Source organism: Pseudoliparis swirei, chromosome 23, assembly GCF_029220125.1.
Source record: "Pseudoliparis swirei isolate HS2019 ecotype Mariana Trench chromosome 23, NWPU_hadal_v1, whole genome shotgun sequence".
Lineage (NCBI taxonomy): Eukaryota > Metazoa > Chordata > Actinopteri > Perciformes > Liparidae > Pseudoliparis > Pseudoliparis swirei.
The window spans coordinates 10,835,503-10,846,426 of NC_079410.1; the positions used below are offsets into that span (position 1 = coordinate 10,835,503).

At 42.1% G+C, this 10,924-nt stretch overlaps 1 protein-coding gene and 1 long non-coding RNA gene across 3 annotated transcripts; both read left to right on the top strand.

Moving 5' to 3' along the window:
- Window positions 1-713: 713 nt before the first annotated feature.
- On the top strand, window positions 714-7,084 carry LOC130188557 (centriolar coiled-coil protein of 110 kDa-like; the record flags this gene model as incomplete). Its single annotated transcript, XM_056406954.1, has 10 exons — window positions 714-799; window positions 1,500-1,671; window positions 2,476-2,604; window positions 3,312-4,515; window positions 4,641-4,756; window positions 4,927-5,104; window positions 5,378-5,487; window positions 6,010-6,126; window positions 6,292-6,590; window positions 7,042-7,084. Coding segments are annotated over exons 2-10 (2,361 nt in total), but the record flags the coding sequence as incomplete, so codon positions are not given.
- Window positions 7,085-7,228: 144 nt separating this feature from the next.
- Window positions 7,229-9,643, top strand: LOC130189062 (uncharacterized). 2 transcript variants are annotated; one of them, XR_008830701.1, is made up of 4 exons: window positions 7,229-7,289; window positions 7,733-7,792; window positions 8,288-8,366; window positions 9,253-9,643. It is a non-coding gene; the product is annotated as an uncharacterized LOC130189062 (long non-coding RNA). The 2 variants fall into 2 exon arrangements; XR_008830700.1 differs by lacking the exon at window positions 9,253-9,643 and having other exon boundaries at window positions 8,288-9,144.
- Window positions 9,644-10,924: the final 1,281 nt, after the last annotated feature.

Consider the following 10,924-nt stretch of genomic DNA (forward strand, 5'->3'; position numbering starts at 1 on the left):
TGACATGTAATGAAATGTAATATTATGTGAAGAAATGATATGCTTGTATATAGTAATTGGTTATGTAAAAACAAACAGTTTTTTAGGAATATGATTCTACTAATATGGAGACTCAGTCTCAAGGAGTACAGTGTATGTCAACAATATCATTCGTATCAATTATCAGTATTTCATCTTAAACTTCACAATCCAAATTTGATTTATTATAAGATTTCCACACAACAAAACAAGGGCCATATAGGATCACTATATGCACATAGTGGGAAATGGTGAGTTAATAGAACCAGTGGCTAATTTTGTAACCCTGAGATGAACAATATAGGATAAATATATCCTTGCTTTAATCTATAGAAATGAGGTGATTTAAGATCGAAATGATGAGATATTAGTCCGACAAAGATCTCGTTTCATGTTTCCCCCTTTACATTCCTGCTACCTCTTTATTGCCATGATGCGACAAAAAAAATCCCTAAAACATTTGAAGCCATTAAATTCTCACATGTGAATTAAATAGTTTACAATGGAATTTAATTCTTGATAATTGCAACATGAAGAGGTCGGGTGGACCATATTGGGACGTGTCCGACGCGCTGGTGCTAGGAGGCGCTGTTGGAGCCCGGAAGAGTTGAAAATTATGATGATTGGCAACCCGAGATTGAAGGAGAAACACAAGGTGCACGTTGTAGCCGCTCTTTGTTATTTCCCTGTGATATTTTTGCGCGTCTAACACTGCCGCCATCGGGAAAAAGAAAAGGAGACATCACTTGTTTTTGTTTTTTTCTCCTTCTCTTTTTTAAAGGTAAGAAAAGAAAGCGGTATCGAGCAATACGCACGGGTGTAACGTCACCCACTGTCACTGTGCCAGTGCACATCTGGACTAAAACGATGCCGTACAATCGGGTATCATTTAGATGGAACCGTAAACACCTCCGACACCAAGCTTGATCTGCTGGGTAACGTAACGAAAAGGAACCCCCGACCACCTCCACGTGCTGTCACTGTAATTAATCTTTGCGACTGGAGACCACGAGGTTACTGACAGCATCGTAAGGACTCCAGGTTGAAATAAAACATAATTTTACTGGATACACTATATAGAGTACACGACACTAATTGCAAAGCAGTGTTCATTGACATTATGCTTTCATCTATACAGCTGCGCTACGCCCCGTGTGCACTATCCCGTCAGTGAAGGGCTGTAATATACATTTGCTAACCGGCATTTAAGAAATGTAAGCTATTGATAAGACACGCGATCCATTTGCATTTTTCCATGAGACACGAAAATCGGTCACCGGCGAGGTCTGATAGAAAGGAATGACAGGAATGTGATGAGTATGATAACACCATTAAGGGCAGACAGACCCTCTTTTGTTGTAGGCTATTCGCCCTGCTCTTCCTCATTGTGATCCACACCCAGTGCACTGACTAATTCCACACTCTCTATTTCATTTAACAGCTGGTTGACGAGGGCTACATGTTGTGTGTTTCCTATTCAGAGTGTGGATGTGTGGGTGTCCGGAGATGGAAGGCTATGAGGAGTTCTGTCTGCGGAGCTTGGCCGTATTGCAGGAGGAGGGGACACGCAAGAAGACGACATGTGAGCCACGGTGGTCCCTGAAGGCTCTCTCTGTCATCCGCTTCCACGGGAGAGCTGTGCTTTCGCCTCTGGTGAGGAAGAAATAAACATAAGACATGAGTACTTATAGAGGAATCAGAACAAGATGTAGCCAAACTAATTAGTTTATAAAGTTTCCTCATGAAAAGTAGACAGAAATCGTAGCTAATGTATGCTTTTAAAAGATGTGGTTATTACCTGGCTCCAGACTTTTGAATATGCCAGCCAAGGTTGAGTCGACTGATGAAAACAGAGTGTAAATAGTTGACAAATCTGTCTAATATCAGGCAACATTTGTTACCCAGAGAAAGTATTATTGTTGCCTGTCTGCACTTAATGATAGAATGTTTGGTTGGTTGCATTAGAAAGTCTGTATATCTGTTACACTCCTGCTGTGGCTATGTTGTTGTGTATCTATGCTGCATAGGAACAGAAAGCATTGCTTACACAGTAAAATGAGAAAGATGTTATGATCAATATTTGAGGCACAAACCACAGATGAACACAGAGGTACATTATCACAGTGAGTTAAAGGTAACTTTTAGGGTGAAACACATTTATTTTTTAGGCCTTCATAATAGATCTGTAGTTCCAATTAGATTAGCAGTTGGCGGCGTAGAGACAGTGGACATAATCGATGATGAGGATCACCAAGGCTGTTTGATGTTAGTCAGAAGAATCCATCTAGTTACCGCAATACAAGTTCTCAGGTAGAGGCTAAAGGAGACACACAAATAGGATTGTGTTATTAGCAATTATAGAAAAAATATAGATCACAAACAAACCTCATGAAATACATTTTATGTTTTGGAAATCTTGTCATAAATAGTTCATTTGTGTGTCTTTTATTTTTCCAGTTGAGTGCAGAGCAGCGCAGTGAGATGTGGGAACACAGACAGAAGGCGGTGCAGCTCGAGGTGGACATGCAAAACATGCAAAAGAACAACCTTATGACCCGGGTTAAGGGGATACTGGACCTGGCTCTGGTCAGTAGCACAGTATGGTCTTGGGTAATACTGTATCAGGATTCTATGGAAAAAGGAATATGGAAGATGATTCTATAATGAATGTGATATTGTGTCTACAGTGTGCACTGAATAGGCTCAATTGAATAATCCTTATGCAATATCCAAATGCTTACAAAAGTCATACAGCATAGATGTGGCCAATCTAAGAAACACGTACACATTTCTTAAATGTGCCCACATGAGAAATCGGACTGGGTGTCAGTCCCACGATTTAGCACACAAATTTAATTACAGTCTGTCCCAGAATCTCTTGTGACATTTGCAGACTTGGATACAGGTGTCTGACTCAACACTGTCTTTGGTAGGCTGTGCTATTTTTACCTGATGTGTTTGTATCACAACCAAAGGCTGTATATGTCGTTTCACTGAAAACAATCAAGACGTGGCTATTTATGAAGAGATCTGGATTATTATCAAGCATGTCACTAAAAGAGTTTAAGGTGATTCGAAAGGCTAAAAATAAATTGGATTATATACTTGACAAGTGACATTTTTAGTTTTGGCCCTGGACTATCTGATATTTTTACATTTCACTGTTTGTATATCAGTGATGAATTAAACCAATGTGGTTTAGGTCATACAATCAGCTGGTCATCCTTTATAGTTGCTTTTGATTTAAACAATTATTTGATGATTGGTCCTCATGACTTATTTTCTTTGCACAGGCACATAAAGTACCAAGTGAAGATGTTGAAAAGCTGCCAGTTTATCAATCGGCATCAGTCACTGGCTACATCCTGGTCACCGACTCTCCTGGACTTCCCAGAGACCCTGGATTTGGGCTTCAGACAAATAAACAGCCATGCTCTGAGACCCCCATCCTCAACGGCTACAAGGCAGTGGATGAAGTGATGGTTGAGAAGGAAGAGAAGAGTGAAGAGGAAGAGGAAGATGAGGATATTAGTTTGGACAGCCTTCTTAAGAGATCAAGGGAGTATGTGAAGAGAGAGCAGACCCAGCAGGAGTCAAACGTTGTCCACACAGTGACCAGGACTCCCCCACCGGAGACTATCTGTGATCAGGAGAGGAAGAGCTGCAGTCCCATGGGGGACACAGGTTTTGAGTTTGGATTCAGTCTGCACCATAGCCCTATTTGCCAACCTCAAACCCAAATCCAGTATCAGACTCTATGCGACCCGAGTCCCCAACAGTCTGGCGGCCTCTCACCTAGTCTACCCGACCGGTATGCTCGTCTCCCCAGTCCCCAGTCCAGCATTACCCCCCGTGCTCAAAAACGCAAACCACGTCCATTTTCTACAGGGAACATCCATATATCATTTCCCATCGGCCCAGCAGACCTTATACCCCGAAGTCCGGTGAGGTCAGGGAAAGGTGCTGGTATGGCAGATTGGGGAGAATCTCTCTCAGGGGCCGTGATGTCCCCCAGTCACAGGGGCTCAGTGGGGAGTGAAAGTGGTGGTGGTGTTAGCAGTGGCAATCGTCGATCCAGCCACTGTGGAACCAGTCCATTGCAGGAGCCGTGTAGTCCCATTAGTGCCTCCGGGTTTAGCCCAAAGGGACACCTTGACCATCTAGCTGTAGGATTTCGCCGGCGCTGCCACACGTTGGACAGCCAGCTGCATAACTGCCACTCTGGAGTTGAGCACATAGACCGCACCCAGGAAAGGGTTCCTCGCTTCATGGCAGGAGTTACATGCATGGCTCCGATTTGGCGCACGCCGGCAGTGCCCTTAAACCAGTCGTGTGAGGTAGATACCCCCTCATCATCTCTGCTGAGGCCCTGCATGACTTCTGACTCGGCTCAGGTCACACTCAGAATGGAGCCTGATGACCCTCACGGGACAAACAATGGAAGGATCACACCAGCTGACCTCAGAAATGCAGCTGAGGCACAAGTCTACAAGACAGGTGAGTCTCTCTTGTACTGTATTTCCTAAACTCTACAAAGGGAACATGATTCATTTCTGCAGAAATCCCGGCTTTAAGGTAAAACATCTTTCATGATAAGTGTATTTATTTGTGAAAATCAACAGAGGAGACCCAGAGGCGAGCACTGGGGGACATGCAAAGGCATCTGGAGGAGGAGCATGCCTTGCAGATGTCTCTTCTCCTGGCTGAGCAGGAGAAAGAGCAACAGCACCTCTGTCTGGTCAGCACGTCACAACACAGATTCTCTATTCTAAATAGAAGTAGATACCTTATTTTACAGATTGGCAATAATTATTTAGTTTTTTAGTTGCCGTGTTGAAGAGTAAATGTTTTCTTTTTCATTTTGGGTTAAGGTACTGACGTGGTTGTCTCCTGTACGCATGTGTTCAGGAGCTCGAGGAGACAGATAGGAGACTGAAGGAGCAGGGGTGTGTGCGGCCTTTGAGCGGGGATGCTTGTGGGTGGAATTGTCGGTCTGTAAGTGACAGCCGTCCTGTTGCGAGCCCTTCCTGCCCAGGACTGAGCCTTGTGCACACACCATCGGAGCCATCACCTAGACACAGTATAGGTACCACTTCACCAGGCTCACTTATTACGTGTTGGAGTTTGTAAAGCAGTGTTGACGAGAGACAAAAACAGTCTTGTGGTCTAATAATTCTTGTTATTACTACTTCAATTTTGGACAACTCTTCATTCACCATTTAAACGAGATACAATGGCTGCATGAAAAGTATGCATGTGAGGAAGCTGCGAGTGACGGCAATTGCAGCTTCCACATGCGCAGACAGTTCAAAATAGAAACGGTCAAACAGCTGAATTGAAAGTATGTTTCTCTCTCCAGGTTTTCCCAGTCCTGTAAGTTCCAGTGTGTCCTCTCCCTCTGTCCAGCCTCCCGTTTATCTGTGGGGACCCACGTGGGCAGTTAGCAAACCTCGAGCGAGGCTAAGTCTGGTAGGTATGCACAAGGAGACAAGAGGGCGTGTGTTGATTGCTTATGTTACACATGTTGGGATTTTGCTGCTGCCGGTTTGGTTCTTGGAAAGTATACAGATGAATTATTGAGATTAATACAATTATTAAAATCAAAAGGATTATTAACATTTTACTCGAGGTGGTGGATTTAAACACATCAAAGCTTAGCAGTGTGCCAACACTATGACAGGAGCAGTCAAAACAATGATATTTTACAGCACTGAGCGGGACTGTACAATGCATAACACGGTAACAGTGACGTCAAACTTAAACAAAAAACCAGATTACAAAAACACTGGAGTCTCACACAGGACAAATCTCACACTGAGATTGTTTACACCTGATGGGAATTAGGCACGGTTTTATAGTTTTTTACATGTTGGCCTCGTTTTCTCTTACATGGTTAAGTCCCAAAACATATCAGATGGACGTTTATTTCTCAAACCCTCTCTGTGCTTCTATTTTTACGTTGCCATCTTCTCGTATAATCTCGTTGTCCAGGTTACGACAGCAGAGCAGCAGAGAGCCTTCTGTCGAATCGGCGCCATCATTCGCGGCTTCCTCACTCGCAGGCTGCTCAAAACTGAGAAGGTCAAACACCTGCGGCAGACCATCAAGGTGATTTTACACATTTCGCACAAATGACACGCTAAATATGTGCACAACCAATTCCAAACACCAATGTGATTTAAAAAAGGAGTTCATTAATAAATGAATCACCATGTGGGTGACTGGGAAAAAACTGCATGTTTAATAATGTGTACTTTATATATGTGTGTTTAGGATACACAGGAGTTCATCCGTTCATTCCAGACTGAAGCTCCACAGAAGAGGGGCACCTGCTCAGCACAAGATCGCTCCCTGCAGGAGAGAGTTAGAGCCCAGGTAAGACTGTGTAGTAACTGTCTCGAGACAGCAGAGGTCCATCTTACTTTGTGTTCATGTGTGCATCTTTTGTCCCTCAGTTACGTGCAGCCCTTTATGACATCCATGATATCTTCTTTGAAATGCCTCTATGGGATCGATTGCCATTGCTGCAGCAGGACAGGGAGCTCCGAGCGGAGAGGAAGCTGCGAGACTTGGTAACCTGTCAACCAATCAATCACATGTCCATGTTTGATCCGAAGAACGAGAAATGTGTTGCTCCTAACTTGAGTTTGTACTCGTGCCTGGTGAGCCGTGATGCATTTGCCTGGAGAATGTGTGTCATGTTTACCAAAGTCCAAGACAGTCGTGGATTGTTATTGCAGCTACATCTGTTAAGATGAATCATAATTGGTCTACCAGTTGATAGCTGGTGGTACTTGAAAAGCTTATCATGATGAACTCTTATTATATTACTCCTTGATTACCACATGTACAAAGTGACACTGTAAAAGAGGAAATACATTTAAAAATGAACGGCGAGGTAAGTAAAACAGCTAACTAGACAGTTTTACAACAGTAAATGAATAAAAACTCATATATAAGGTAATGTACGTCAGTGTCAGAGCTTCGGTCATAAACCATGATTCTTACTGTCTGTATCAAAAGGAGAAAGCCAAGGGCCCCAAGGAGAGAGTTGTTCTGTCTGCTGCCACACAGAGATCTATGCACAGGAAAAAGAGGTACGATGGGAAAGAGGAACACAGCCTTACATTTAGATGCTAACGTCTTTGATGCTGAGATCCAGAGATGGGCAGTGTTTCTATTGTATGTGTTTGGTACTCCTCCAGGGTCGGTGAATCCCTGTCAATAGCTAGAAAGAAGCAGTAGAAGCCAAAGAGCCCCACTACTAACAGGTACTATATACTGTATTGTTACCTTCGCATTGAAAATGCGGAAGGTTATGTTTTGATCGCCGTGTATTTATTTATTTATTTATTTGTATGCGTGTTATTCGCATAACACAAAAAGTATTAAACCGAATCGCATGAAATTCGGTGGGATGATTGGTTATTATCCGGGGACCATTTGATTAGATTTTGGGATCGATCGGGTCAAAGGTCAAGGTCATGAAAAGGTCAAAATCTTCTTTTTACCATAGCACGGTCAATTTCTATCCAATTGGCATGCAACTAATGCCAAAATGTTCATAATTCAAAACCCAATCTTGTGAAATGCGAAGGTATGCGCTCTACCGAGTGCCCGTTCTAGTTCTAACTGTTATACTGGACTGAAATTTCCTGTATTTAATGTTTTCCAGAAAATGTGTTCTCTAAATATATCCATTCTTCATTTTCAGAGTCCTGAACCCAAGCCAAGGCCAAAATTCTCCTGTGCCAGGCCAGCTGACTGGGCAGGGGTGAGACTTGTTTCACATTATTGCAAAGTGCCTTCTCTGTCGATCATACGTCACATAAACTGCCATATGTCATTTCTTTGGGGATTCGTCACTCGACCTCAACCCACGACTGAGAAATTGTTGATTGGCTTTTTTGGTTGTTAGTGTCTTAATTAACAAGCATTACACTTTTTAATTTGTCTGGCTGATAAAGACACGCTTAGCTTCAGAACATTTGTCTTCTAATAAAGTGTGTTGTCTTAATTAAATCTGTGCGCTCCAGTTTCTTTTGGACCAAAGCACTGAAGTCTTTCCTGATTGAACGTTTCAGATTTCATATGCTGACCTATAATGTAATTCTGCATGTCAGCAATAATCCATAAGTAGATGTCATGTTTTACTAACCAATCAACTGTAATTCAAATACTTTACATGCCTATTGCTAAAAGAAACATTATCAGCTTTAACAGATTACCTAAAAGCCGGCCAAGTATGACAGTGGCTTATTCTTCTCAGGAGCTGGTACAGAAAGACCCCAGAGGAGAGAGCGAGGCACTCAGACAGCCTGAAGAAGCAGCACTCGGAGGGTTAACAGGTGACTCAACTTCCCACGACCTGTGAACTTGAATTTTTTGTTTTTGAATACAAACTCCACTGAAAGTCCAGTCTGTGCTGCTAATATGATTGTACCTTCTGAAACTCAAATGATTGTATTCACTACCACACTGGAGCTCATTGGTATACATCAACACAAAGTCATTGTGTGTTATTCTTATAGCTTGCTGAAAAGGATTCTTTCTGGTTGGCACATGTTACACTTTCAACAAAAAAAAGGAAGATAGTCTATTTAAATGCAAGAAGAAGAAGGTCAGAGTTATCGGGACATCTTTTGTATCCGTGCCCAAGAGCATTGCCTTTACTATCTGTAACATGTTAGCATGCATATATGTACAGGTTGTGTTCATAACCATTGAGTGCTTATAGCTGTAAGATACTTTATAAAATGACTTTCATGCTGAGTATTTAAGTGAGGATAAGATATTAATTAGAAGTGTTTTGTTCAAGGGCTTTTACCTGTTTGTGCTTTGTTTCTTAATGAAAATGTGCTGAGTTTAAATTACTCATTACAACATTGGTGATATATTTGTTCATAATGGCGCACTGTTACATTAATGTAGCTTCACACAACAGACGATGCACAGCAAACACTGAGTAAAACTAAATTATAGAGACGATTGTTTCAAATGCATGCCAAACTCTGTATGTTTTCCCTCATTGTCTACTGTCCATGTCCACACTGAGTAATACTCTAAATAAAAGAATAGTCATGTAAATATATTATTGTTCAGGAATTGGTACACCCACTAGTCCACTGTGATCCCACCCTGTCCATCTGTCTCCTGTGTGTTTACTGTTTACCCTGTTTGTCTAGGGCTCATCCCTGTCCATCTGTCTCCTGTGTGTTTACCTTGTTTGTCTAGGGCTCACCAAGAGGGTGTGGCTGTCTCCTCCCTCCCCTGGGCGGTGATTGCCGGAGCAGCTGGGACTGATCGTCAATTAGGACGCTGGCTTCTTAAACTGAACTCGTACCCCTTGATGTTGTTGGATCGTTAGTTTCTCTCCTGTTGCCAGACTGTGGTTCTGCTCAGTGAACAATTAAAGAAACCTTTTTTTGATTTGAAAGAAAGACTCCTTGTGCTGCTTTTGGGTTCCTGCCTTGCTCACCCCCAACAGTCTAAAATGCCAAATTGTCATGTTTTCTATGACCAGAATAAATTCTGAAATGATTTGAATTCTTTGGACTGTATTTGCGTCTGTTTATGAAGCGCATATATAATTACATTAAGTTGTTATTTTTTTTGGACAGTAATGAAAAAGGAACTGATAACAGAATGATGCTTGTCTCTATTTATGGCTCATCTGTGTGTCTGCATGTTCCATTTGATTGGATCAGTAAGTGGCACCTTGAAGCATGAACAGGTTTAATACATCCCATTACAATGAATTCTAAATAAATAATAACACACCTTTTCTAAACCTGTTTGTAAATGAAGAGCAATCATTGACAGGAAAAACCGACAAATTGTTTGGATATTAACAGCATCTGTATTGTGTGGATGTAGATGTATACAATGAGGTCCATAAACAACATGGCTTTTCAACTACGATGTTAATGTCATATCAGTACTTAACCCTGATGCTGAGTAAATTAGCCACTAACATGCATCATTGTACATCCTTACACTTTGACACTTTCTGTTTTCAGAACATAAACTAGTTTGGACACAGCCAGCAGAACACATGTACTCACGTACGAATGCAAAAACAATGTCAAAAGATATGCAAAACTAGGACACCCCTTTTACTCCATATTTGACTCTTCCGCCTGCGTTGCGAATATTTCCTTGAGGGCGTAGCTGCTTGTTTCTCTTCAACAATGCTGTTTGCGTGTTTCATTTGAAATTGTTATAACTTTCTGGTGCATGGTACAAACAGCAGCAAACTCAGCAATGAATACATGGATGGTAATTATATATCCACATATATAGTCACCTGAATGATTATCATACACAGTTTAGCTAAACAATTAAAGCTGTTAGATTAGCTGCTAACATTAGCTGATAGATAGATAGATAGATATATAGATAGATAGATAGATAAATAGATAGACAGAGCGACAAAGATAGATACTTTATTAATATTGCAAGGGGAACTTCTTTATAAATGCTGCTGTAGCAAAAACATTGTGTGTACATCATTTGTAACTGGTAACCCTGGTATCAACAGCAGCTTACTCACTGTGGCAGCTGTCCCCAATCTGGCCTCGGCTGCTGGCTGGTTGACAATCAGTCAGCTGCTCTGACTGAGTGGCAATCAGTCAGCAGCCGATGCTGCTTGTATAAAAGGGCAGCAGAGCTGGAGGAAGGGAGAGGTGAGCAGATGCGTTGCTGAATGGTCTGCTGTGTGTTGTTTGCTGACAATAAATGATGGCTTTCAACCAAACCTCGTGGGTCCGGGCTGGTCCTTGGTGCTGGGGGGGGGAAACCCACGGGTAACGGACGCGGTCGTGTTACACTCACCAATACACACACCCAAAACAAACAAACTCATGAAAATAGTCTCACCTTCAGGCACACAAGGTAAGCCACTCGT